At 39.5% G+C, this 27990-nt stretch overlaps 1 protein-coding gene across 2 annotated transcripts in view; it reads left to right on the top strand.

Annotated features, from left to right (window-relative positions):
• znf385b (zinc finger protein 385B) overlaps window positions 1-27990 on the top strand; it is a 426346-nt gene that overhangs the window by 56776 nt on the left and 341580 nt on the right. For both annotated transcript variants that reach the window (XM_043693506.1, XM_043693507.1), the window contains exon 2: window positions 16411-16710. In XM_043693506.1, the coding sequence (XP_043549441.1) occupies window positions 16413-16710 (298 nt within the window). In that variant the 5' untranslated portion in view covers window positions 16411-16412. The remainder of the gene's footprint in view (window positions 1-16410; window positions 16711-27990) is intronic.

The raw sequence follows: 27990 nt of genomic DNA on the forward strand, positions 1-27990 counted from the left end.
GGGGAGGGGCTCCTGCCTGCTGAGAACTGTGGGCTCCTTTTCCCCTAGTCATTTTTACAGGAGATTAGACTGTTTAAATTTAGTACTGAGCAACTAATTACATTATGTAAAAACTATTTTAAATAATTTGATAAGTGTGGAAGAGGCAGGTGGCCCACTTTGCCCAAGTCTTGGGAGGGGCACTATAGATTCAGACTTGCTGGGTCGCCGCCATCTTGGATCTCCAAACTCACCATTTTAACTTCAGCTTTTCTGCTAATTACTTCACGATTCTTGAATCTGCTTAAGATCGTGTTTCTCCTGTTTGTAGGGCTGGGATCTGAGTGGAGGGTGCCATACTATTTACTTAATCCAATTTGCAATGAGCTTTTGCATAAGCATCCAAGACTGGATGGGCAAAGGCATATCATTGACCAGTTATAGGAATCTTTGGTCTAGTCAATATTTATATAAAAAAATTTATGCATGCTCCACAATCCAAAGCTTTTTCAAGAGCGTGTTTGTGTGTATGCATGACTCAGTAGTAGTACTCAGTCACAAGGTTCTGTGTTCAAGTCCCAGTCTAATCCTTGAATATAAATATCGCAGCTGGTTCTCCAGCTGGTATAGAGTGCTACGCTTTGCAGGTGTTGTCTTTGAGGTGCAATGTTAAATCAAAACTTAATCTGGAGTAAATGTCAAATGTTCCATGATCTTATCCAGATGAAGCGAGGTCAAGAGTAAAGTTATCCCCTTGTGTACTGGTCAATACTGAGCCTTAATCATCATGACAAAAACAGATTATCAGGTTGTTTTGCAGAAGTCTGGCTAAATTGAGATGAATGGGTAATTTTCAGTTTGCACACTGGAACTAATGGAGTGCCAAAGACATTTATACTGGGATTTCAGTTGTTCATGATCTGTGTTACTGATTTAGGTGAAGGGAAAGACTGTATTGTTGCCAAATTTGCTGAAAATACAAGGATCAGTAGGAAAATGAGATGTGAGGAGGATGCAAAGTCTATGAAGGGATTTAATTAGGTTAGGTGAGTTGGCAAATATTTGACAGCTGAAGTAATAAGGTGCAAATATGTAGGTTCAATCATTTTGGCAGGAAGAACAGAAAAGTAGAATGTTATTTACATTGAGAGACTGCAAAATATTGCAGCACAGAGGGACTTTGGTATCCTTGTACATAAATCACAAAAAGTACTACAAATAATTAAAGTTGAAACAGCATGTTAGCCTTATTGCAATGGAAATGGAGTGTAAAAGTGCTGAAGTCTTGGTTCAACTTATAGGGTGTTTTATTTAAGTGCAAGCCTTTTTGTCAAGGTGAGGAACATTAGTTTTATGTAATGAAATAATTGTAATTTCTCGCAAATGGTGTAAACATGCAAATGAATTATAGAGCATATGGAATTGTTCTGTTTAAGGTGAAGTGCTACAAACTCTGACATTACTCAATCTGATTCCAAGGAAATTGTCCAGACCATTGCCACATGGCAGTTCTCCATTTCACATGTGAGCATTTGTCGGAGTGCTAGTGTTATGTTCTGTGATCTAACATCCTCAAATGATTGTTATTAGAGGTGGCATAAATCATCTTCGTTCAGGACCTTAAGTAATTGGTTGCCAATCAGTGCACCTCTCTCACTGTATCATCTGCAAATTCATTCTGGTATTTATTATTGGCTTTCTGATGCCTTTTTTGGGGAGTAGGTTGCCTTCTGGAGAGAGAGAGATTCCATGATTAAAGCAGCAAACTCATTGCAAAAATAACTCTCCTTGCAGGTAGACGTGATGTCTATAAGAATAATCTTCTGGTGCTTAGCAAAGTTAAAAGCCAAACTAATGATCCTGCTGGTTTCCTGTCTTCGACCCTCACTTGTCAACCCGTGCCTCCAAAAATGTTGGTTGTGTGTGTTTGTTTAAAAATCTTTTGCAGGATGTAAACGTTGCTGGCCAGTCCAACATTTCTTGCTCATCTCTAGTGATCCTTGGAGATATTAGTGGTGAGCTGCTGCCTTGAACTGCTGCAGTTGGTGTCAGCTGTAGGTACACCCACAGTGCTGTCTTTGTACAAATGCATGGAGATTTGTAAGTTTCTGATCACAGATAATGTATCTTTTTGTAAGAAACCACGTATTCTCATGTTTGCACTGTGGATCAAAAAAGAAAGAAATTACTGCTTTTAAAAAGGAGAGAATGTACAAGGTGTTGCTTGCAGATTGGGGAAAACAAAGTGAAGCTAACTGATGCATCTCTCCCGGTTAGTTTCTGGGGATATTCAGTTCAGACAAATGATGGCATAGTTTGCTCTGGGTTAAAGAGACCTCAGCATAGAAGCAACCCTCTGACTGAACAGTCAACAATGGAACCAGAGGAAGCAAGGACACTTCCAGGAATTGGTTGCACCAGTCTTTTCCTTTTTCTCCCTTCTTAGTAAAATTTCCCTCTTCAATTTTCTGTAGAGTGGGCTTATCTCAGTGCCATTTTCCCATCATCCCTTGATGTCATTAGTGACGAGAACCTCTGTCTTGAATTTAGTTGGAACAAGCAGCCAGAGGAAGTGGTAGAGGCAGGTACAATTACAACATTTAGAAGACATTTGGACAGCTACATGGATATTTGATTTGTTTTATTATTGTCACATGTACTGACGTACAGTAGAGTACTGTTTTCTGTACAAACCAGACAAATCATACATCACATAAGTACATCAACTAATAGAATGCAAAGTGTAGGATTATAGCAGCAGAAAAGGTGTAGAGAAAGATCAACTCTTCCATGAGAAGTTTGTTCATAAGTCTGAGAACAGTGGTGAGCAAGCTGTTCTTAAATCTTTTCAAACTTTTGTGTCTTCTCCCTGATGGGTGGAAGAGAGTAGAACAGAGATGAGAGGGCTCTTTGATTATATTGGCTGCTTTCTTGGGGCAGCGGGAGGTGTCAATGGAAGGAAGGTTGTGGGAGGGTTTAGAGGGATATGGGCCAAACGCAAACAAATGGGACTAGTTCAATTAAAGAAAACCTGGTTAGCAAGGACAAGTTGGGCTGAAGTGCTTATTTCCATGCTGTATGACTCTATTACAATGGCAAAAGATTTGGTAAAATGCAGTGACTGGGACAAATGAGATTCTTGAAGTCAAGAAACAAAAGTCTGATTTTCTCTTGAAGATGAAGCTGCTAGATGAAAATCTTACTATTAGGTAATAAGGACTCTATTTCCATGCTTTTGCATCTCACCATAAGTTAATAACACTTGACATACTGTGCGCAATTCTCCCAGGTCCTACTGAGAAATTGGATAGCACTAATTCTACACTTCAGAGTCTGAGTAGTTACCTGGAAAGTGCAAGTTCCCAGTGTCGTCTTCCAGTCTCCATATAGACCATCATTTCCGCCACACTCTATGGACAGCAGCTCTCTCCACCCTCTGTCCATGGAAGTTAGCATTGTCAAAACACCAGCCTTGCCACATTATGATGGGCAATCACAGATTACCTCAAAAGACACTTCAGCACTTCACTGCTGTGTTTTGGAGTACACAGACATCTTACACTGCCATGCTGCTACCGTTTCACTCCCACACAAGGATACACATCCATCTCGAGCATTTAAAAAAATAGTAATGCTGCTTTGGGCTCTTGGCGCCCACTCATCTTTTGCTTATTTGGACAGACAAGTATCTCTGCCCTGCCTTTTAGCACTTTATTTAAAACCTACAGGCTTGCAACGTGTCAGTCTTGTGATATGATCCCAGCTGATGTTATTGACTGGACAAATCCGATCCCAGACTGAAACTTGGCTTGATAGATCACACATTGTTTGCTATTTTTGTTTTAAAATAATGGTTTTTCACTGAAAGATAAGAACACAGTGCTGCAGATTTAGTTTTAAGAATGGGGGTTTATGACACAACAAGTAAATAAAATCGAAAAAAAAATCATACTATGTATAACACAATTTGAAAGATTTCAAAGAACATAAATAAAATCCACCTATTCCCAACACCGTCATCACTTTGCAGTATCAAATACAAGGGAGAGTATCCTTCTGCATTCTAACTATAGATTTGACATGACTGTTTCTTTCAATTCCTGGACTTGAAAAGCTTGGTAACCTTTTCCCTGATTTTTCACCTGAGCTTAAACTTTCTAAGGTTCAAATAATCACTTGGGATATCTCACTAAGCATTTGGTCTAGAATGTTCAAACTAAGCCCCTCGTGCTAAGGTAACTGTGAACTCCTCCAACTTTCAATCCAGTTTACCAATTAACTCTCTCAAACTTTCCTGATGCTCCTGTGACTGTGCATTTGCACAAAATTATTAATGGGTGACTCCAGGGCAAGGAGGTTATGCTGAAACTTTATAAAATGTTGATTAGGTAATACAGTTAGTGAATTGTGTGTAGGTCTGGAATCCACATGATAGGAGGGATGTGATTGCACTGGAGAGGGTGCCAAGGAGATTTATAAGGATATTGCCTTGGTTGGAGAGTTTTAGCCATGAAGAGAGATTAGATAGATTGTGGTTGTTTTCCTTGGAGCAGGGGAGACTGAGAGGGGGGACGTGACTGAGATGTAAAAAACATTTGAGTTGTAGATAGTAAGAGGATTTTCCACTTGGTGGAGGGGTTAATGACCAAGGGAAAGGATTTAAGAGGGAGGAGATTGAAAGGGGATGTGTGGATAGTGGGAATCTGGAACTTGCTGCCTGTAAAGGTGGTAAGGGCAGAAACCCATATGACATTGCAGAAGTATTCAGTTGTCCATTTGTAATGCCAAGGCAAACAAGACTGTGAGCCAAGTACTGGAAAATGGGATCAGAATATGGTTCTATTTAACTGTTGCAACCTTGGTGGGCTGAAGGGCCTTTTTCTGTGCTGTAGATCTCTATGACTCTAATTGCTACTTTACTGGGGGAGAGCACTGGAAATCAAACCCCACTATCCCACAATCATTACACAAGTTCAAGATTTTATTAAAGCATGCAAAATTCATCAATGTACCTGTCTGATTGACTCGAGTTAATAGTAAATACGGATCAGGATTCTCTCCTTAATTAAAATTACTTTTTTTTTACAAATAAGTAGATTATGCCACAGGTAAAAAATGATGAACTGTTGACATATAATTACAAGCTAAAACTTTGACCTCCTCCTAAAGACTCTGTACACAGACAAAAAAATTGGTAGAGGAAAGAAACTTGGAAGCAGTTCAATGGCCCCAGTCCACAGATTGGGATAAGATGATCACTTTGTTTGCTTGGACCTTTGTTCTTCAATCTGTCCTTCAGATACTTTCCACTTCTTTGCAGGAAGCACAGGCAATTAGTACACTCACTGCCAAGTCTGTTAGTTACTGGTGAGGGAAAGTAAACTGACTTTCTTCAAGCTTCAGGGATGCTACTGGCGAAAAAGATGTGCCCTATGTTCGTTCTTTGCAGCAGTGCTTCTGACAATATCGTTCACATTCACAAGCTGTTCAGCCATGCAGGAGCCAATGAGGTTACTGTTGTCAGGCTGATGGTCTTTGTCATCCTCAACTGATTGTGACTCCACAAACCAATCAGCAAACAGTTGACAGTGAATCCCACTTTGAACACACCTCTTTGTGCTGCCCATCTACAAGCAACTGCTTGAACAAAGTAGCAATGTAAACCTGAATTAAAATGAGTTTCAGTAACTTCTTCCTAAAACGAGTGCAGGAATTCCTTCACCTCCGAGCAGCAGTGGAGGACAGGACACCAGACCATGTTAGCCAACGTTATTACCTTGTATAGAGAAGTCTCAGTCATCTAGAGGAATGCCTACCACTGTAGGTAGACAACCAACGTGCCACCATCTTTTTCCAATACCTCTTTCTCACACTATCGCTGTACCCACCTTTCACCAAGGCTCATGCTCTATCACCCTCATGATTGCCTGCAACATCTTTGCTCGTTCGCTGTCGCCCACCCCAACTCCTAACACCACTAGCCCTGCATGCCCTAAGTGCTGCCTCTGAGTGAGTCAACACACCCATCACCTACATGGATGGTAACAGCTGTGCCACCCACTTCCATCTCCCTGAATACCTGTTTCTCATTTTAGGAGGAAAGCACCCCTCATTGGGACAGCAATAGTCCAGGTGGGTGGTGTTGTCTCTGTCGTTCAGCTCCTCAACTCTGATATGAACAACATCCTGCTTCAAGTAGCCGACTGTCCGTGTCCAAGCCACTTGGCTGGTATCTGAGGCTTCCAGGACCCCTGAGCAAAGGCTCTGCTTTTGCGTTTGGCTGAGACCTGCTGACAATCATGACAATCTTCCAGTCTTGTGATTGTGCGATACAGCACCCGCGAGACCAAAGTGATATCAGGTTGCCAACCCTGACTTCAAGGGCAAAGTGCGCCAAGGCAAGGTCAGGATGCTGTGAGCATCCAGGCAAGCTCAGATCCAAGTTACCAGCCTGGCGATGCAGGGTCCTTGTCCCTGAGCATCAGGGTCTGTGTCCCGGAGAGCCAGGATTCGTGGTGTGTAGGGTATGTGTGGCTACCACCCATGGAGCATTCACTGGGATGTCAGGGTCTAGGGTCCAATAATATAGAGGGCCTTCGGATCAAACAGTGAGCTGATGTTGCCAGGTACCTGCTCTGATTTCTATGTTGAGATTTCTTGATGTCCAGCTTGTTTGACAAATTCGATAAGATAGCAAACTGAAATTTAATGAGGTGAGTTGGGCCATCACCAAGGCATTTAGTAAGCACAACTGGCAACTTGCTGCTGCCAAGTCAGAGATCTGCCTCGCCACTTGTGAAAAATATAAATTATGGTTGGAGATGCTCTCGACTTTGAGATCAGACTTACTGGATATGTCGTGTGATTCTGCTATAGACCTCATCACAGCCCATATTACCCAGACCCCTAGAAGACACCATTCTCTATTTTTATCCTAAAATCACCTAATTATACTTGTACAGACAAGAGCACAACAAGTTCTGATTAATCCCAAAAATAAATACTTTTCAATCACTTACTCCCTCAAAATTCTCTCCACTTCCCTCTTAAAAATACCTGTTCCACCAAACACTACTCCAAAAAACATCACCAATCTCTGCAAAAAGTAATTAAATCTAACTTGGATGCAGCTTTCCTTTTCTAAGCAGGAACCCAAATCACTTGTAGAAATCTTAAACATGTTGTTTTGTTCTCTGTTTACTGAAGAGATTTAAATAAGATTTCTCTCATGACTACTTCAGAATGCAAACAAATCTGTACAGGTCACTGGACACTTTGGAAACATTGTCACAGTATGTAAATCTTTGGCTTGATATATAGGCGTAGAATACATAAGCAGGTAATTACAGTCAAACTTGCTGAAACAGTGGTACATAGGATCATTACTAGAATGCTACTGGGATGTGAGACTTCAGTTATTTAGACAGACTGGAGCAGCTGGATCTTTCTCGTGGGAGCAAAAAGAGGAGTTTCAGTAGAATCATTTGAAAGAGCAAACGGGACAAAGCTTTTGCCAGTTGCAGAAGTCTTAATAGCCAGCCTGCTCAGATTTAAGGTGACTGGCAAAAGAATCAATTCAAATGAATCGAGAGGACTTGCTTTAGTAGCAAATCATCAGCAATTTGCAGCCTAAGGGAGTGATGAAAGAATCATCACTTTTGAAAAGGAATTGGATGAGTACATTGAAACTTTGCTGGGCTTTGGAGAAAGTAGTTGAGTGGGTGTACTTGAGTAGATGTTTGAAAAAGCTGTCACAAGTGTGGGCCAGGTTGTCTCCATCCACCTGTGTTACTGTCGAATTCTATAGTTTACATTTGTAGCTTTTTAATCGATTCCAGCTGTTGGAAAGTAAAATTTATGTTCATTGTGGTTGAAGTTATTTTGTGTAAACTGTTTACATTCCAATTACATACCAGATTGGAAATTAATTATTAAAGCAAAAGGTTTTCTGATATTACTCCTTAGAGTAACAATAACTGTTAAGGAATAACCGATATATGACATTATTGATGACTGCAGTTATTTGTGCCATGTTCATTGTGAGAATCAAGTGCTTAAGTGTCCTCTTGGTTGCTTCCCAGTGCTACTTGCGTCGTGTGTAAAGCCTTTGATTTCTGTTTTATTCAAATGAATGGAGTTAAGAAACCTTGAATCAATGGTTTCTTGGGCTTTTCTAGCAGATAATAAGATTATTTAATAAGAATCACATTTATGTCAAAAATGAAGCATCAATGTAACACTGAGGTTGATTAAGAGACTCCGACAAATCATACCTGTTGAAATTAACAAGTATACAATGCAACAAAGGGCGCCCTCGAATCTGTTTGGCATTATTTTGAGATTTCAAGGATTTAAGTATCTGTGAATGTTTGTTACAAGACAGCTATTTTCCAGATTTGATGCTTCCTTTTCTTTCAGAAGAGGTCAAGTGTAACATTGAATAAGTTTGTATGTTCCCCATACAGAAGGCAGAGGTTAAAAGTCTTCAGCTTGACTTATCCATGAAAGGAAAATGTAATCACCAGTAATATCACATCATACTCAGTATCTGATCAACCATTGTATTTTTATAGTAAGTCTGAAGCAAAGCAACCTTGTACATGCATAATTATGCAAAAAGAAAATACAGAGAATGTTGATAATCTGAAATAAAATTTAAAAAGCACTGGAAATAACTCACAAGGCTGGTAGCATTTGTAGAAAGAGAACAGAAGTGTTTCAGGCTTAATCCTCTTTCATGAGAACTCTAATACTTACAGTAGATAGTATATGTGCAAGAAGATAATAGAGAATGAAGCTTTACAGTGTTGCATGCAGGTGAAAACAAATACACAGTTTCTAGTGGAAGAGATAGAGAGCAACTTAACTAAGACACATAGCGTGTGATGACATTTTCATTTAAGAAATTAAAATGATCAGTGAGAGGCTGTTGTGACATTCAAACAGGTAACAGTGAAAACTTTCTTGCATTGCCTGCCTTTGTCAGATTGTGGAATGTTTTTTCTGTACTGATTAAATGTTTAGAGGATGAGAGAGATCATTATTTTCTGTGCACAACTTGATTTCATGCATTTTCTTCCCATTAGGGCCAGGGGTTGAGTTCTCTGAATATACATCTTGTCCATGTTTGGGGGGGTGGGGGGCGTGGAATCTGTGTAATTGAAGTTTAGGTACAGTGGCAATATTACTCATAAGTGAAACTGATAATTCTTATGTACACTATTGTCTGTACGCATTCAGTGAAGTTTTGAGTAAGTAAACAGGCTCAAGGTCTTTGGGCTTCTTTGCCATCACTGAAAGTAGATGATGTCCTTTTAAGTCGTCCTGAAAAGGCAGAAGAGCCCTCTGGCAAGAAATCATTTTAGTGGCATGCAGAGACAAAAGCTTGAGGAGACAATCATCCTTTACTCACTCATGTCCTGAAAAGTTATTCCAATTTGAATTGCTGGAGACTTTCATGCCCTGGAGCAAGTTTCTTTCCTGCCCAACTTCAACCCTACCCTCAGCAGTTTATTTACGTTTTAGAATGGCTTTGTGTTTTTTTTGGTTAATGCACATGTTACATCTTGTTTTTTTTTTCGCAGTGATGTCGAGGACAAAGGATAGTAAGGAACCTGGAGGTCAATTATAGGTTGAAATATGGTTTACTGACTTCGGTTGCTATTAATTAGATGAGACTGTGCAGGATGTTGGAGGAACAAAATCCTTTGGCCATCCATTGTAGTTGTGGTGATGCACTCTGTGGCCCCCTTAATGCCCCTATAGCCTTCACTCTTTGCTATCTTTATCAGTCACACCTCTATGTTCAACTTTTAGTTTAAAAAGATAGTGTTGTATGTGGATGCTCCTGGCAGTATTTATTGCCCAAACCAATTTACCCTTGTAAAGAAGGCAGTGTAGTTGCTTTCTAGAAAGCAAATTTTAAAATGTTCCATCAGTACCATCTCCATTTTTTTTTACTGGGGAGGTTCTGCAGAATTTGATTAATGCTTTATAAATGATATTAAGGAGGTGTATAAGATTTGAAGTCAGACTTCTAACAAAGCAGAATAGGTCTGGAGTAACCTTCAATCAAAAGCCTTATGTGTCATTTGTCACTGATAAAAGATATTGAGTCATCACTGCAGATTGAAATTTCATCTAAATAAGCAACAAGCAGATGAGAAACATAATTGGGCAGTTGAAGTGAGTATGTACTGAGACAAGATCAAATGCTAAATTTGAATTATTGGAAATAAGTAAACTCATGACACAGCTTACATTCGAGGATTTTTTTTCCTGAGCAAATAAAACATTAAAATCATTCAATTACGAGAAAGTGTTTTATACTTTCCACCTTTGCGAACTCAAAGGGTGTAAAATTAGTCATTTTTCGTGATGCTTTTCTGCCAAGTATTCCAGGTAAAGCTGATTTTATAATAGTCATCTTGGGAGAAAATGGAAAATGTGCTTCAACTGCTGAAACACAGACTCAAGTCGAAGCACTGGATGTCGAGTTTTACTTGTGAAATGTTTTAGAATAAATTCCACACAAGGAGAATTCTGAGAATAGTTTTGCCGTTGAATGTTGTATAGATGTTCATTGCTTAAGGAATAAAAAACTTCTGACAAAATGTGTAATTGAGAATGGTTAAAGATTGAACTAGTTTGTGTAAAAGACATGCTAGAAAGAAAAGAAATCTCTAAGCTAGAATGAGTTGATAGCAAGTGGGGAGTGTTTCTGAACAAAGAGATCTTGGAGTGCAGGTTCCTAGCTCTGTGAAAGTAGAGTCGCAGGTAGATAGGATAGTGAAGGTGGCGTTTGGTATGCTTTCCTTTATTGATCAGAACATTTGATATAGGAGTTGGGAGGTCATATTGCGGCTGTACAGGATATTGGTTAGGCCACTTTTGGAATATTGCGTGCAATTCTGGTCTCCCTCCTATCAGAAGGATGTTGTGAAACTTGAAAGGGTTCAGAAAAGATTTACAAGAATGTTGCCAGGATTGGAAGATTTGAGCTATAGAGAGAGGCTGAATAGGCTGGGGCTGTTTTCCCTGGAGCGTTGGAAGTTGAGGTTTATAACCTTATAGAGGTTTATAAAATCATGAGGGGCATGGAGAGGGTAAATAGACAAAGTCTTTTTCCTGGGGTGGGGAAGTCCAGAAATAGAGGGCATAGATTTAATGTGAGAGGGAAAAGATTTAAAAGGGACTTAAGGGGCAACTTTTTCATGCAGAGGGTGGTGTGTATGTGGAATAAGCTGCTAGAGGAAGTGGTGGAGGCTGTTACAATAACAACATTTTAAAAGGCATCTGGATAGATATGAATTGGAAGGGTTTAGAGGGATATGGGCCAAATGCTGGCAAATGAGACTAGATTAATTTAGTATATCTGGTCAGCATGGATGAGTTGGACCGAAGGGTCTGTTTCCATGCTGTGCATCTCTGTGACTCTAGGTCACCATTTTACTGATTACAGAAAGGAGTCCTTGTCAAGGAATGATTGGTTTTCTGAGAAAAGTGACATTTGATTTTGTGGTATGCAGGATATGGAAACTCATTTTTTCTCTCTCTTCTGTTTGTTTTGAAATGTTGTTTGTTGGTGGTGCAAACTTTTTGATTTGAAGTTTCAAGGGACTATGTTAACTGGCATTTTCTTTTAATGAGGATTGAGGGCATTGATTGATGAAGCACTTTGAGCAAACGTGGAGAGGCTCTTCTGGGACACTGGTCATTAGTTAGGTGGAGACAGATGTTTTGTAATGTTGCATTCTGTAAGAAACAAACTAGTGTTAAGTAAAAGATTAGTGTCTAGTTTCCTTGTTCAGCATCAGGCTGTCAAAGGTTGAACATCATTCACCTCATGTTTATTTGAGTGAAGAAAAAGTTGAAATTTATTCACAAATTTACAAAACTATAATCAGTACCAGAACTGGAGAAATTTTCTGCTATGTTTGAATTTATGGAACTTAGTCAGAGTACATGCGATACAACACTAAAACAACTGCAGCAGAAAAATAATGGTATGGCCCAGACCAAATCCTTCAAAACATGCCAAGGAGATAGCTTAGGCCCCAACTGTTTCTTATTTTAAAGGCAGGTGCCAGGTGTTATGTTCCAGATGTAATTCAATTGGTCAAACTACTGGGCTTGAAGTAACGCATACTTTATTCGTACGCTATGGTTAAAATAAAAAGTAAAAATAAAAGAAAAGACTGGGCTTAATTGTAACTCTATTGAAATACATAACAAAATAATAAACTACTTATTAACTGTTCCAGTGTAGTCACATCCCATAAGCACACCCTTGGCAAAGGCAATGCCAGTAAAATAGATTGACTGATATGCAAGTCTAGTGGCAAGAAAAGCACCCAAGTTTTTAGCTCTGCAAAGACAGGGATGTTGCAGTTTTCACAATCCCAATAGTATCTGTAAGTTAAAATTCAATTCCTGGTTCTATGGGAGTTTGACCACACCCATTCAGGCTGCTTCTATTCCAACTTTAAAAATAAAACCTCAAGGACATTAGTGTGAGGCAAACTACTCAGCCCTCTGTCCCAACCTCCCTTTCAAAAAAAAAAGCCAAGGACAAAATGCATCTCTTCAAGCTGTAGTATTGTTGTAGTAAACTGCGACCACAACCTTATTTTTGATGTAGACTTTTTTAATGCACTTGGTTTTTTTTTAGCAGTGCAATACTATCTGATGCATATTGCTGAACACCAACACTTAATAACATAAATTGTATCCTTTGTGATTATTTTGATTTATTATGAATAATGAGAATTTTTGTAATGCATAGTTGTGTAAACTTTTGGTTTACACATTATAAATAATGTGCATTTTTACTAGACAGTGTATGTTGCTTGAAAGAACAGCAATCAGGAGAAGTGTACTTCGAACTAATAGAGTTATAGAGTTGTACAGAATGAAAATGATCCGTTGTTCCAACTCTTTCATGCCGACCAGATATCCTAAATTAATCTAGTCTCATTTGCTGGTGTTTGGCCCATATCCCTCTAAACCTTTCCTATTCATATATTGATCCAGATGCCTTTTAAATGTTGTTATTGTAACAGCCTCCACCACGTCCTCTGGCAGCCCACTCCATACACGCACCACCCTCTGAAAAAGTTGCCCCTTAAGTCCCTTTTAAATCTTTTCTCTCTCACCTTAAACTTATGCCATCTAGTTTTGGACTCTGCTATCCTGGGGAAAAGACCTGAGGAAAGAGATTTAAAACAGACATGAGGCAAATTCTTTACACAAAGTGTGGTTCACGTTTGTAATGAACTTCCTGAGGAAGTGGTGGATGTTGGTCTAATTACAACATTTAAAAGACATTTGGATGGATACATGAATAAGAAAGGTTTGGAGGGATATAGGCCAGGAGCTTGCAGGTGGAACAAGTTTAGTTTGAGAATTATGTTCAGCATGAATTGGTTGGACTGAAAAGGCTACTTCTGTGCTGTATGATTCAATGACTCCATGACGCTCAGAAAAGTAGCCACTTTTGAAATACTGCCTTCAATTCTGGTCTCCCACCTAGAGAAAGGATGTTGTGAAGCTTGAAAGGTTTCAGAAAAGATCTCCAAGGATATTGCCATGGTTGGAAGGTTTGCTTCTAAAAGTTCTAAAAGTCCATCTCAATGTTGAATTACTGCATCGGGGCTCATGGAGTCTGGAGGAAACAGGCAAACAGAGAATTTAGAGTCTTAGACTCTTCGAGTTTACAGTTGCTCTTAGGATTATTGTGTCCATACCAGTATTCAAACATCCATCTATCCTAATCTGATTTTCCCATAGTCTTGCACTATGGCATTTAAAATAATATTTGTTAAATGTCTTGAGGGTTCTTGTCTCTACCACCTTTTTCAAGCAGTGAGTTCCAGATCTCCAAAATCCACTGCTGATTTTTTTATTTTCCGATCCCCTCTGAACCTCCTGCTCCATATCCTAAAACTGCATCCCCCAATAAAAGGAACACATTTCTCCCTATATACTCTGCTTGTGGCCCTCAGAACTTAATACACCTCCATCAGATTTCCCACTTCTCCACCCACCCCCAGCTTCTCTGCTTAACGGAAATGACTCCAGCTGATGTAATCAGTCTCCATAGCTGAATTGCTCTAGTCCAGGAAAGATCCTGGTGAATCTCTTTTGCACCCTTTCCCATGCAATTGCATCTATAGTATGGTGAGCAGAATGCAAACCGTGCTCCAGCTGTCACCTCGCTAATGTTTTATACAGTACCATCATAACCTTCTTGCTCTTGCATTCAGTGGCCTTGACTAATAAAGGCAAGTATCCTATGTGTCGCCTTAACCAATTTATGTCCTTGGTTTAGAAGGATTGGTGCCAGATATGAGTTGCTAAGTGACCTAGAAGAATTTAAATGAAGAAGAAAATTGGGAAGACTCTGAAATAAACTACTAGTTGCACTGCATATTTTTTATAAATTTTAACCTGTTACCTTTATGTAATGTCCTCATATCTACATTTCCAAATTGGGCCATGTATTCAGCAGCAAGATGTCCAATAGATTTTTTTTCTTAGTACCAGACATTGAGGTCACTTGCCATCATCTTAATGCTGTTTCAATCAGTCATTATCTTAGCACAAGTTGAGAAAACAGACAGGACCATGTTTGTTTCTAAGCTTTTGTATCCCAGCGCATTTATGCTGTTTCTTTTGGATAATATGTCATTCCTTAAAAGAATTATAGGGACATGGAGAATGTGGATTGATAAAATTTCATAGAAAGCTTGATTTTTCATGATGAATAATTTCTTGCTGTTCTGATCAGAGAGCAACTCTCTGCTTCATTTCATGTTTCTTGTAACAGTTGTTTATTGATTGCTGTACATTTCATTTATATATTTATGTAAGAACAACATTCCAGGACTGATTTTGCTCTGCGTAAGAAAGGGTAGGCACTTGTTGATGGCATTCAAAGGTTTCCTTGGGCTTGTCAATGAAAACTTTCTCCAATTTGGCATCTGCAGCAACACACCACCCACTTGGATATGTTTTGTGAACAGGGCATGAGTCTTTATTGAGCAACACCACCAGAAAGTTTAAGATAAGAATTATACATAAGATTTAAAGGGTCCACAGAATGCAAAATGAAGATTAGGAATTGCAATTAAGAAAGAGGCTTAAGGGAAAGCGGGATATAAGATGAACAGAAAAAAAAATAATGATTTTTGTTTAAAACATCTCCAACCCTCTTCCTTTGTGAATGAGACTTCCAGCTTTAACTTTTTCAGTCACTTGTGATGGGGAACTATAGCGGGCACTCCAAGTTCATCCTGTTGTGGTCCTTTATCTGTTAAACTCATCACTAGAATATTTCAATAGTGCATCCCATTCAGCAGCAGGTATTTCTAACAGGGCCTGCTAGATTTCTGCTTTTAGTTGTGCAAATGCTCAAACTTTGCTGACCAATTGATCCCATAATGATGGTAAGTGCTGTTGGCCTCAGTTTTATCTAGAAATCCCAGAATCAAGACTCTTTTATCCATGGGTTCAGGAGTAGACTATTCAGCTTGATCCTACATCACTATTAAATATGATCATGGCTGATTAACAGTGTCAACAGTGCTGAATACATGGCCCACTTCCATACCATCTCCATATTTGTTTACATATTGGCATTTAGAAATCTGACATTCTCTATAAGTATTTCTAAATGTTTGAGCTTCCACGGCTCTCTGAAGTAGAGAAGTCCAAAGATTCACTACCTTCTGAGTAAAAGAAATAGTCCTCACTTGGTCCTAAGTGGCATCCTTTTTACTTTGGAATTGTGTCCTGGTTCTAGATACAGGAACCAGGAGAAATATAATGCCTGTATCTACCTTATTGATCCCTTTAAGTATCTTAGAAGTTTGGATGAGATCATCTCTCATTTTTCAAAATGCTAGGTAATACAGGTCCAGTTTTTCTAATTTCCTTATAGGACAGCCCTCCTATTCCAAGAACAAGTCTTGGTGACCCTTCATTGCATGCACTCTCCGTGCAAAATATCCTTCCTCAGGCACAGGGACCAAAACTGCGCACATGACTCCCAGGTGTGGTCTCACCTAGTACTATAAAATTGAAGCAAGAGTTTGTTGACCCTGTACTCAAGTCACCTTGTGATAATGATCAATCTGCCATTAGCCTTCCTAACTGCCTGCTGCACATGCATGTTAGCCTTCAGTGACTTACAATTGCTAATCTCCTCCTGTTTAAGAAATACTTGCAAATCTGTTCTTTCCAGCAAACTCGAGTATCTCTCACTTTCCAATGTAATATTCCATTATCCCATTTTTGCTCACTTACTCAGTAATTCAACATGTTACAGTTTTATCTTAAAAGAAGTAGTGTCTAAGTTTCACATGCAGTTTAAGAATTATGGTTAATGTCTGATCTGGTTGTCTAAATGTCTTGTGTTTAAAACTGTTGCAGGTATGAAACGCCCACTGAGTCCTGAGCAGATTACTGAAGATGTTGCGATGAAATCAGTCGACCTTTGCACTTACACCAGTGGGAAGATTTTAAGTAATGAATACTTGGACTATCAGTTAAACATAAAGAAAAGAAAAATAGGACTAGCGTTGTGTGAAGTGTGTAACATTCAACTGAACTCTGCAGAACAGGCTGAGGTTCACTATAATGGGAGGTCTCACTTGAAAAGAATGAAACAAGTCAATGGCTACACTCCAGTTAATTCAGCAACCAGTGCCATTGTTACAAGCGCCAGTACAGGTACATGGATTTATTTAATATGAATTGTCAAATTGTGCATATAATTATTGTCATAATATTAGATCATTTATTCATTGGTAGTTTCTATTTTGACTTAGTCTTAGTTGAATATTCAGTTGTTTTGTTTGTTTATGAAGTAAACAAAAATGTGTTCCATCTGTGTACTTTTCACCTATTGTGAGCTTGGCTTTTGGACCTGCAACTCTGCAAATAATTTACCTGCTCAGCTGGATACTTTGTAAACTGTTTTTGAATTGCCTATTGTCTAATATGGGTCCCATTGTGAATGAAAGGTTGGAGGTCATTTCCAACTTCGTGCTGGAGTGTAAATGCACTGTTGTAGGCTAGACACCCTCGGCAAATGTGTCAATTTATTTCCTTCTATTCAAATGAGTAGAAAGGAAAATCTGCCAGGGTCTAAAAGAAACACTTAACCTGAAACACCAGTTGTATGGTCTGATGGTAAGTTGAAAGTGATTCATGTGATTCGTAAGAGAAAAGTATTTACTTTGTATTATATCATTCTTCATTAGGATTCCAATAGACCATGACAATAAAATTGGGAAAGGGACATATTGCTCATCAAGATAGTTGAGATGAGTTTTGCAATGGTACATAATTCTAACATGTTTTGCAGCTTTCACAGAAGTATTTGTGGCGAGATCTGTTTTTTTAGTTGATCTCATTGTTCAAAAACACTTGTTTTTCAGTTTCCAGAGCCTGCATCAAACTTTCTCAAAATAATCGCCACTTAGCAATCATATTTATCTAAGTATCCATTTTATTTTGTTTAATCTCATTTCCTTTTTCATAATTTTGTGTGTTCTGTAATGTGAGTCATGTTGCACAACCATATCTATTTTCCTGAGTTTTCCTGAGAAGGTGGGTGCAGTGCTGTTCTGTGAGCCACTATAGTTATCGTGCCTTTGCTACCATCATGTTTATGGTGCATAGGAACTCTGGCATTAGAACTACCATTGATGATTCAACACATGGTATGTCTGAGTCAGGATGATATGTGATTTAGAGGGCAGCGTGCTCCCAGAGGTTTGCTTTGCTTGTCCATTGTGCAATAGGTCACTCTGTTGGGAGATGTTGTCAAATATTGTTGATGGCTTACAGAGAGTGGAGACCTACAGCATGGAGACAGGCCCTTCGGCTCAAACTGGACCATACCGACCAAAATATCCATCCACGTTATAAGCCCATTTCCCTGCACTTGGCCCATATCTTCTAATCCTTTCCTATCAATGTATTTGTCAAAATGCCTCTTAAATGCTGCTAATGTACCCATCTCACCAATTTCCACTGGCAGTTCATTCCATTTGTGTACTACCCTCTGTGTTAAAAAAAAAAAGTTGCCCCTAAAGTTCCCATTTATTCTTTCCCCTCTTACCTTAAACTGATGCCCTCTTGTCCTCGAACCCCCAACCCTGTGTTAAAAAAACTGAGTGCACCCTATCCACCCCCCTCATGATCTTATGCACTTCTATAAAGCCCCCCCACCCCAACAATCCCCTCAGTCCCCTATGTCCCAAAGGAGAAAAGTCCTCGCTTGCTTCACCTCTCCCTGTAACTCACTCCCTTGAGTCCTGGCAACATCCTTGAAGTTTTCTTCTGTACTCTTTCCAGTTTAATAATGCCCTTTCTATAACAATGTGACCAAAATTGAACACAATACTCTAAGTGCAGTCTCACCAACATCCTGTACTACTAAAACATAAATGCCCAACTTCTCTACTCAGTGCCCTAATTGATGAAGGCCAGTGTGCCAAAAGCCGCATTCACTGCCCTGTCTACCTGTGACTTCACTTTCAGAGAACTGTGCACCTGAACTGCAGAATCCCTCTGTTCCACTACATCCTTAAGGCCCAACCATTCATCATGAAACACTTCCTCATTGACTTTCCAAAATGCAACACCTCACATTTATCTACATTAAACTCCATTTGCCATTTCTCGGCCCACTTCCCCAGGTGATCAAGATCTTGCTGCAATTTCTGATAACCTTCCTCACCATTGTTGCATTGCATTCTGTAAAGAATTACTACTGCACATGGGTGGATTTAAGCAGATTGCTCTGATCAAAATAATGCCATATTCCTTGAGTATTGTAACTATACCTGTCAAAATGTTATGTTTATGAAGCTTTCACGAATGCTATCTTTTTGGATAGTCTCTTCCACTTAGAGTGAAATAGAGGACTGAACAGATGGGTATTTAATATTTCCACTTGGATACAGGGCCTGTGTGATTCATGTTGCTATAAAGGTGGACTATATAGGAGAGGAGTTCATTACCAGCCATGCTTTTATCGTGTTGCAGAGTTTGTTTCAGATATCCCTGGACTTTGCAGACTGGTTATTATATTTTTTTCTTAAATGCTTGGATTCTCATTGAAGACATGAATATAAATTTCTGTGGTATGCTTTTGGAAACAAAAATGAATTTGGTGATTTACCACATCACAAAGTAAAAGCTGTAAATTAGGATTTTTAGGGTGCTAGATATTGAGCAATTGTTCAATTTTCTCAAGTAATGTGTTTTAAGCTTGAAACAGCAACTTTTGGACATGAATTTTTCTATTTGTCATATCACCAGCACTTCAGGACTATCTCCTCCTTACCTTCCTCCTCCCTAAATGGTTAGACCTTAAGTTACTCAACTGTACATAAAAGTCACAAGTAGCCTAAATCATCTATGAAATAGTTTTCATTATCACAACATTTGAATGTTTGACTGTTGCCTCTTAAACTGAGAAAATCTAATATTCCCTCAGCTGCAAATAATCTCAAATGATGCTTCATTTGTTGTTAGTTCTTTCTCACAGCCTATCCTTGACATGGAATGCATATTAATTTCTTGACTTACAGAATAGTAATGCCATCTGCAGGCTGCCGTATAAAACAATGTTAAAAATCTCACAACACCAGGTTATAGTCCAACAGGTTTAATTAGAAGCACACTAGCTTTCGGAGCGACGCTCCTTCATCAGGTGGTAGTGGCTACCACCTGATGAAGGAGCGTCGCTCCGAAAGCTAGTGTGCTTCCAATTAAACTTATTGGACTATAACCTGGTGTTGTGTGATTTTTAACTTTGTACACCCCAGTCCAACACCGGCATCTCCAAATCATGTATAAAACAATGATTTGGAAGAGCCGGTGTTGGACTGGGGTGTACAAAGTTAAAAATCGCACAATGCCAGGTTATAATCCAACAGGTTTATTTGGAAGCACTAGCGCTCCAAAAGGTAATGCTTCCAAATATGCTAGTTAGACTATAACCTGGTGTTGCGTGATTTTTAACTTTGTATAAAACAATAGTGAACACAGCAGGAAATGCCTCTGCTCTCAGTGTCGGAGCCAGTTTTGATGATCTAGTGCTCATTTTGCTAATAGATTGCAGCACACATTAAAATGTGACCAATGATAAACTATCAAGGATTGCTGACAGCCTTTGCTTTAAAACGTGCAGAAATAAGATTTGCTTGTGCTAATTGCTTTTTGTCAGCACACTAATTTTAATTAAAACCATATGGCATTGGTGAGTGAACCCGTATTGAAGTCAAAGGCTGGGTTGCCTAGTCGAATTATAATAATTCACCTGATCCTGAAAAATCAACCAGGGGGCAGGTAGGGGCATAATGAAATGGGCGATTCATACTCCTGAACTATCTAAGATATGTTGTGACAGCAGCTGGAAGGGAAATAAATCCATTGCTGAATTTTGAAATATGAAAGCATTTGTGACGAAATTTTCCTACAGCTCATTATAACTTCTTGGTTTGGAAGTGCTGACTAGGATTGTGTTTTTTTTGAGAAGGACTGTGAAGTGGTTTAAGTTGTTGCCTGTTGGCCGTTTCACAGCAACCAGTCTTGATGCAGAATGCTGAGCTCAGAAGTCAGAACTCCTGTGTAACTAGTACCACCACTTATATTGTTGCTGTGATTACATTTCTAAGTGTGAAGGATAAATGCATCTCCTAGTTTTTACGGTGAGTCCAATTGTTACAAGTGTGGAATTTACAAGATTATGTTTTAAACTGCCTTTGTATTCTCAAGTAAAAGTGAAGCTCCAGGAAAGGGACTTGCTTTGAAGTTGTGCACCCCTGCTTAGCAACATTGCAAGGTGGCTTGGTTACCATGGGAACAAGAGGGCCTCAAGATTTAATGAGCAATGCTCAAAATTCTCACTGCTGAAAATTGAGGCAAGAAAAGCTGGGCTGATATTCTATTTGCAGAAGTGCAGGAAGAAAGAGAAAAATATGAGGTTTTGAAGGGACAAAAGCTTGCAGACAGTGGGTTAGTAGAGAGGGGGAGAGTGTCCTTGCTTTGGGTGATCAGGTGGAGTGTGGGAGGGAAAGCATTCTCTGGTTAAAGGCAATCGAAGGAATCTGAAAGACTTGCCCAGGTGTGTTTAGCAAGGGAGATGGCAGGGGTTGAGGAAAGCATTGCCAGAATGGGCATTACTGCTGATAGCTTGTTTGGAAATTTGCCAGGAAACTGAGAAGATGCACCTTTTGCTGGTTGTGAAATGCTTCAAAACATTGAGAAATGAATTAATTGGGAGGATTCAACATGGATTTCTTAAGGGAAATCTCTAACTTGTTAGAGATTTTTAAAGACGTAATGGAGTGTGTCAATGTGGGAAAGGCTGTTGATGTGGCGTACGTGAACTTCAAAAAGTTGTTCGATACTATCCTGAACAACAGACTTGTGAGGACCTTTACAGGGCATGAAATGAAAGGGATGGTAGTAGTGTGAATATGAAATTGGTTGAGATATAGGAAACAGAATACTAGTTAATGTGTATTGGGTTGAGGAAGGTTTGTAGTGGAGTTCCAAGGTGCCTTGCATTTCTTGATTTACATAAGTGGTCCAGATATCAATATACCAGGGACATATTCTAAGTTTGTGACAAGAAAAGCCTTGGGTATGTTGCAAACTGTGAGGAAGGCAATGATAAACTTCCAAAGGACTTTGATGCATTTTGTGAACTGGCAGATAAAGTTCAATTTGGAGAAGACGATATGAGATAATGCATTGTGATACAAAGAAAAATGGAGTGACAGAATGCAGTAACAGTACTATTCTAAAGAGAAAACAGAAATTGCTGATGGGAGAAAGCAGAATTAACATTTGAAGTCTGGTGACTATTCATTAGAAGAGTACTGACGAAGAGTCACCAGACTTGAAAAATTAACTCTCCTTTCTCCCCATAAATGCTGCCAGATTTGCTGAGTTTCACTGGCAATTTTTGCTTTTTTTTCAGACCTCCAGCATTGACAGTTAATTGTTTTATCTTGGTATTATTCTAAAGGATATGCAGGAGCACAGAGACCTGATGATGTCTAAGTTATTAAAGGTGGCAGGGCAGTAAAAGAGCGTTCTTAATAAAACATGCATTGGGGGCAGCACGGTGGCTCAATGGTTAGCACTGCTGCCTCACAGTGCCAGGGACTCAGGTTCATTCCCTGCTTCGGGCGAGTGTCTGTGTAGAATTTGCACGTTCTCCCTGTGTCTGCGTGGGTTTCCTCTGGGTGCTCCGGTTTCCTCCCACAATCCAAAGATATGCAGGTCAGGTGAATTGGCCATGCTAAATTGCCCATAGTGTTAGGTGCATTAGTTGGGTAAATATAGGGAATGGGTTTGGGTGGGTTACTCTTCGGAGGGTCGGTGTGGACTTGTTGGGTTGAAGGGCCTGTTTCCATACTGTAGGGTATTAATCTAGTCTAATGTTCTCAGAATTATTAATTAGGGCATATAGTACATGAGCAGGGAGATTATTCCAAACTTGTATTGTGCATTGGTTAAACCTCTGCTGCAGTATTGTGTATAGTTTTAGATGCCACACTACAGGAGAATATGGACACATTGAAGAGAGTGCAGAAGAGGTTGGCATTAGTAGTTCTGGGGATGAGATGCTTAGTTATGAGGATTGATTGGAGATGTTAGGATTGTTTTTCTTGGAGAGCAGAAGGCCTGAAGGAAGATTTGATCAAAGTTGTCAAAATCATAAGGATCCAGACAAAGTAAGTGGGGAGAAACTATACTTGCTTTTAAACTGATAGAGAACCAGAGGGTCTGGTTTTAATGTGTTTTGCAGAAAAAGTAAATGTGATGTAAAATTAACTTTTTCACACAGCAAGTGGTTTGAGTTTTGAATCCACTGTCTGGAAGTGTGGTGGTGGTTGCTTTGATTGAAACATTCAAGTGGGCATTAGATCATTATTTAAAGAGAAACAATGTGCAGTCTTAAAAGCAAAATGCAGGCAAATGACACAAAGCCATAATGTTCCAACAGCCAGTGCAGACACAATGGAATGACTGTCCTTCTTCTGCACTATAACAATTCTATGATTCTGTGAAATCTTTCTTTTTGAAAAATGGATTGCTGACCTGTTTTGGATTGTAACAAATCCAAGGCTATAATGAAAATTTGATTTTTAAAAATCTCTATGTTCTTTATTTACAGAAATATGGAATAAAGGGACTGAGGATAACTGTGGTATCATTGACAAGTGTTTCTGCTTAATAGTCAGACAGGTGGAAGAGTTTCCTCTTTTTCTTGTTTGTAATCTTGCATGCGTGGCATGCCTGAATGATCAGTTATGCTTTGCAACATTTCCAGGACTTCTGAGAGAATTCTGTACTATTTTCCATTAAGATTAATGATGGATTTAAATTTGCATCTTCATGGAAGGAATGTGTGATTACAGCACCCAGCATTTGGCTCATTATATAACAGCAAAGATTTATGTTCCTGAACTAGCACTGCATCTATAACGCTGGTGCCTATCCAACAAAGTACCCATGAGTACCCTGTCTCCAAAAAAAGTACAAATCCAATGTTAGCAAATATTGCTCTATCAGTCCATCCTCAATCAGGAACCCCTTGATGGAATATGTTGGTGACAGTGCTACTAAGCAATATGTAATCATGATTACGAGTCAAGATTAAAGGTGTGCTGGAATTTCCTAATGAAGAGCTTTTGCCCGAAACATCAATTTTCCTGCTCCTCTGATGCTGCCTGACTTGCTGTGCTTTTCCAGCACTACTCTAATCTTGACTCGTAATCATGAATAACCTGTTCACCAATAAGACGTCTTTGTTCTGCCACTCAGTTCCAGAACCCACTTCAGCCTGCATCCAGACATGGGCAGAAGACCTGGACATGGGCAGAAGACCTGGACATGAGGTAAAAGAGGGCTGTCCTTGATATTACAACAAAATTTGATCAAATGTAGAATGTTGGAACCCTGGCAAGAGTTGGTGTTAGTAGGAATCTGGGGAGAACACTAAATCCCCAAAGTCTTTCCATCACCTACAAGGCATAACTTGTATGCACATTTGATCATGTAGAAGCTGCAGTAGGCTATATGACCCCTTGGGCTTGCTCCCCAGTTTGAGAAGATCATTGTTACTCTGGTTGTTGCATAAACTCAACTTTTCCGTTTGCTCCCATAACCTTTGATTCTCTTGTCAATCAAGAATCTATATGTTCCTGTCAAAAATGTTCACTGATCCAGTCTCACTGCTAATGGAAAAGAGAATTTGACAGTCCAATTACCAATGAGGAAAAAAAAAACTATCCAAATCCCTTTCTGATGAGAATGTATGTTTTGTGAGTGTTCTGAAATATGTAATGACTGAGGTACCAATTCCCTTTAGTCCCACTTCTCCGCTAATTTTAATTTCGGAAAATGATGCTGAAGAAATAGTGAAGAGGCACAAAGAATTGGTGGAGGAATTGAACAATTACTTTGCGTCAGTTTTCAGGTGGATGACATGAGTAATATTGCAAAAATTCAAGAGAGTTGGGGGTGAGGTGGCAGAGATGTGTGTGTGGTGGCCATCACCAAGAAGGTGCTAGAAAAACTGAAAGGTCTGAAGGTGAATAAATAACCTGGACCAGATGGACTGTACCCCAGAGATCTGAAGGAGATAGCTAAAGAAATAGTGGAGGCATTAGTAGTGATCTCTCTGAATCGCTGGAGTCAGGGAGGGTCCCAGAGTAATTTCCCTGTTTAAGACAAAAGATGGAAGATTACAGGCCGATTAGCCTGACCTCTGTCATTGGTAAGAGTTTGGAGTCCATTGTGAAAGATGAAATTTCGGAATACTTGCAAGTGTATGCTAAAGTAGTGCAAAGTCAGCACGGTTTTATCAAGGGGAGGTCATGCCTGACAAATCTGCTAGAACCTTTTGAGGAAGTAATGAGCAGGTTAGACCAAGGAGAGCCAATGGATGTTATTGACTTCATCTTTTAGGAGGCTACTTGAGTAAGATAAGGGTCCATGGTCTTAGAGGCAAGATACTAGCATAGGAGAGTGGGCAAAGAAGTGGCAGATGGAGTATAATGTGGGAAAGTATGCGGTCATGCACTTTGGTAGGAAGAAGAGAGGCATGGACTATTTTCTAAACAGGGAGAAAATTCAGAAAACTGAAGTGCAAAGGGACTAAGGAGTTCTGGTCTAGGGTTCTCTTGAGTCAGTAGTCAGGAAAGCAAATACAATGTTTGCATTTATTTTGAGAGGGCTGGAATATCAAAACAGGAATGTACTTCTGAGGCTCTATTAGACTCTGGTCAGACCACATTTAGAATATTATGAGCAATTTTGGGCCTCATATCTCAAGAAATATGCACTTGCCCTGGAATGGGTCCAGAGGGGATTCATGAGAATGATCCCAGGAATGGAAGGCTTAACATATGAGGAACTTTTGAGGATGCTGGGTCTATACTCGATGGAGTTTACAAGGATGAGAGGGGCACCTAATTGAAACTTACAGAATACTGAATGGCCTTGATAGAGTGGACTTTGGAACAATGTTTCCATTAGCAGAAGAGACCAGGACCTGAGGAGGTAGCCTTAGAGTAAAGTGAAAGAGTAGTGAATCTACGGAATTCATTGTCCATACAAGGCTGTGGAAGCCAGGTCACTGAATCAATTGAAGACAGAGATAGGCAAGATCTTGATTGTTAAGGGGATCAAAGGTTACAGGGAGAAGGTGGGAGAATGGAGTTGAGCAATGATTGAATGGCGGAGCAGGCTCGATGGGCTGAATGGGCTAACTTCTGTTCCTATGTCTTATGGTCTTATTTAACCAGGCTAATTATAGAGGTGTTAGGCTGTATTGTTTTTACCAATTCAGCAGGTTTCTTTAGTCAGCAAGGAATAACTCATTTTTGCACATTAATCATTTTGTGTTTTGTGTTTTATGACAAGAATAGGTTTGGGCTGCAAAAATAGACTTAACTTTTAATCAACTATCCTAAACTTCAAATGAGGAGATATAGCTAACAGGAAAAATAATGGTCAAACTTAATATAATGCATCAAATGACAAACATGATCAAGACAGAGTCCATGGATTTGTCACCAATCTCCCCCAAATGTTCATGATAATGTGGGTTACTGTAATTCATGAAATCTTCGCAAAGGAGTATGATGCTGCACTTCTGACAAAACAGCCTTGAAATTCTCTTAAAAGTTGCTCTGTGATAGACTGGCTCACTTTTGCCATCTGGTAGTTCACTTTTTCTGGGACAATGTGGACCATTTTCTGGAAGACCCTTCAGCCAAAGAGTGATGAATCTGTGGAATTCACTGCCAAAGAAGGATGTGGTGGCAAGGTCATTCTGTATATTTGAAACAGAGGTAGATAAGTTCTCGATTGTTAAGGGGATCAAAGGTTATGGGGGAGAAAAGCAGGAAAATGGAGTTGAAAAATAAATCAGCTATGATTGATTGGCAGAGCAGACTTGATGGGCCAAATGGCCTAATTGCCGCACCTATGTCTTATGGTCTTATATTCCCTTGGAATTTTGGAGACCTCTCTCTAGCACTTGGAAATTTCTCTCACAGATGACATTCCAGCTTTGCATGAACAGCTAGTACTGAGCCTGGATTTTTTTTTTCCTGAACTCTAAATGACTCAGTTCCACCAGCAACTACTACTCGTGGGCTTTCAAACTCACCTCTTGCTTCCACAGCTGTCAGTGGCAGATATGTTTTCTGAGTTCCCACAACTCCAAAGAGTTTTCCCTGGATCCCTGATACCAATGTTTGCTGTCTATTAAACCTGGGACTTCATCCTAAGTTCATCCTGACTTGTTGCAGCACAGAGCCATCCAGCTACTCTTGTTCATTCAATGAGTTATCATCTACACATAGGACTCACTGTTTTTTCTTATTTTTGTTTTATTGTTCTGTCAAGTTTGATTTGAAGATCTGAACTGGGAACTGTGAGCTGAAGCTGACCTTTGGGCTGTGAGCAGCAGCTTATGTTTTTTTTTTAAAACACGGGACAAATAAGCTCGTCTTTGAGAGGCCAGGCCTGAAAGTTAATTGCAGGTTAGTTCTTGATCAAAGTACTCCATTGATGCTTTGTCACTAAGCAAAGCAGTATGTCTGACCAGAAAGAGGATGTTTGGCCAGTAGCAAGGTCAGTACCTGGGAATTGGTGCCTGCAAAAATCTGGAAGAGAACATGAAGGTCAAATAGAGCAAGAGGCTGGAGAGTTTGAGCCGTTGTATTTTTTGGACTGGTGTTTTTGAGAGAACGAGTTTGGCTATAGATGCTAGAGCGTGAAGACTTACATGCTTCCTACTACTTTCAGCCATTGGAAGTTCAGAGAATAGAAACAAAGTTGGAAGTTTTGCTCAAACTTCCTCAGGATGAACTCAAAAGATAGCCCCGATCAAAGAAAACCAGCCAAAAGTCATCATATACACCTGTGAAACAAAGTATTATGAAACCACTTAAGTAATCTCACCAGTTTTGTTACTTTCTCAAATTTATTCCTTAACTGTGTTTGATTGTCTTTCTATGTTTTGTGTGAGTGGGGTTGAAAAGAAAGATTCTTGGGTTCAAATCATAGACACCAATTAGCTTATTGTTTATTTAATTTTGTTAATCTAATATTACTGTATTATTCATAAATAGTTGAAATCTTTTGTTTAAAGTACAAACCTGGTCTCTTGGGTTGAATATTCACAGTCTGAGGTTGCTTTTAATATGTCTGGTTAGGAACAATCGAAGTCAGCTTTTGAGGGTCTTTGAAAGTTTTAATTTTACTATGTTATGAAGATCAAGAGAGGAAGGTTGATGTGATTCGGTTGTCTGCCTTTGTTTGTAGGAGAAAGTGAGGACTGCAGATGCTGGAGATCAGCGCTGAAAATGTGTTGCTGGAAAAGCGCAGCAGGTCAGGCAGCATCCAAGGAGCAGGTCTCCTGCTCTTTGGATCTTGCCTTTGTTTGTAATCTTACACAAACCTAGT

Source organism: Chiloscyllium plagiosum, chromosome 7, assembly GCF_004010195.1.
Source record: "Chiloscyllium plagiosum isolate BGI_BamShark_2017 chromosome 7, ASM401019v2, whole genome shotgun sequence".
Classification (NCBI taxonomy): Eukaryota; Metazoa; Chordata; class Chondrichthyes; order Orectolobiformes; family Hemiscylliidae; genus Chiloscyllium; species Chiloscyllium plagiosum.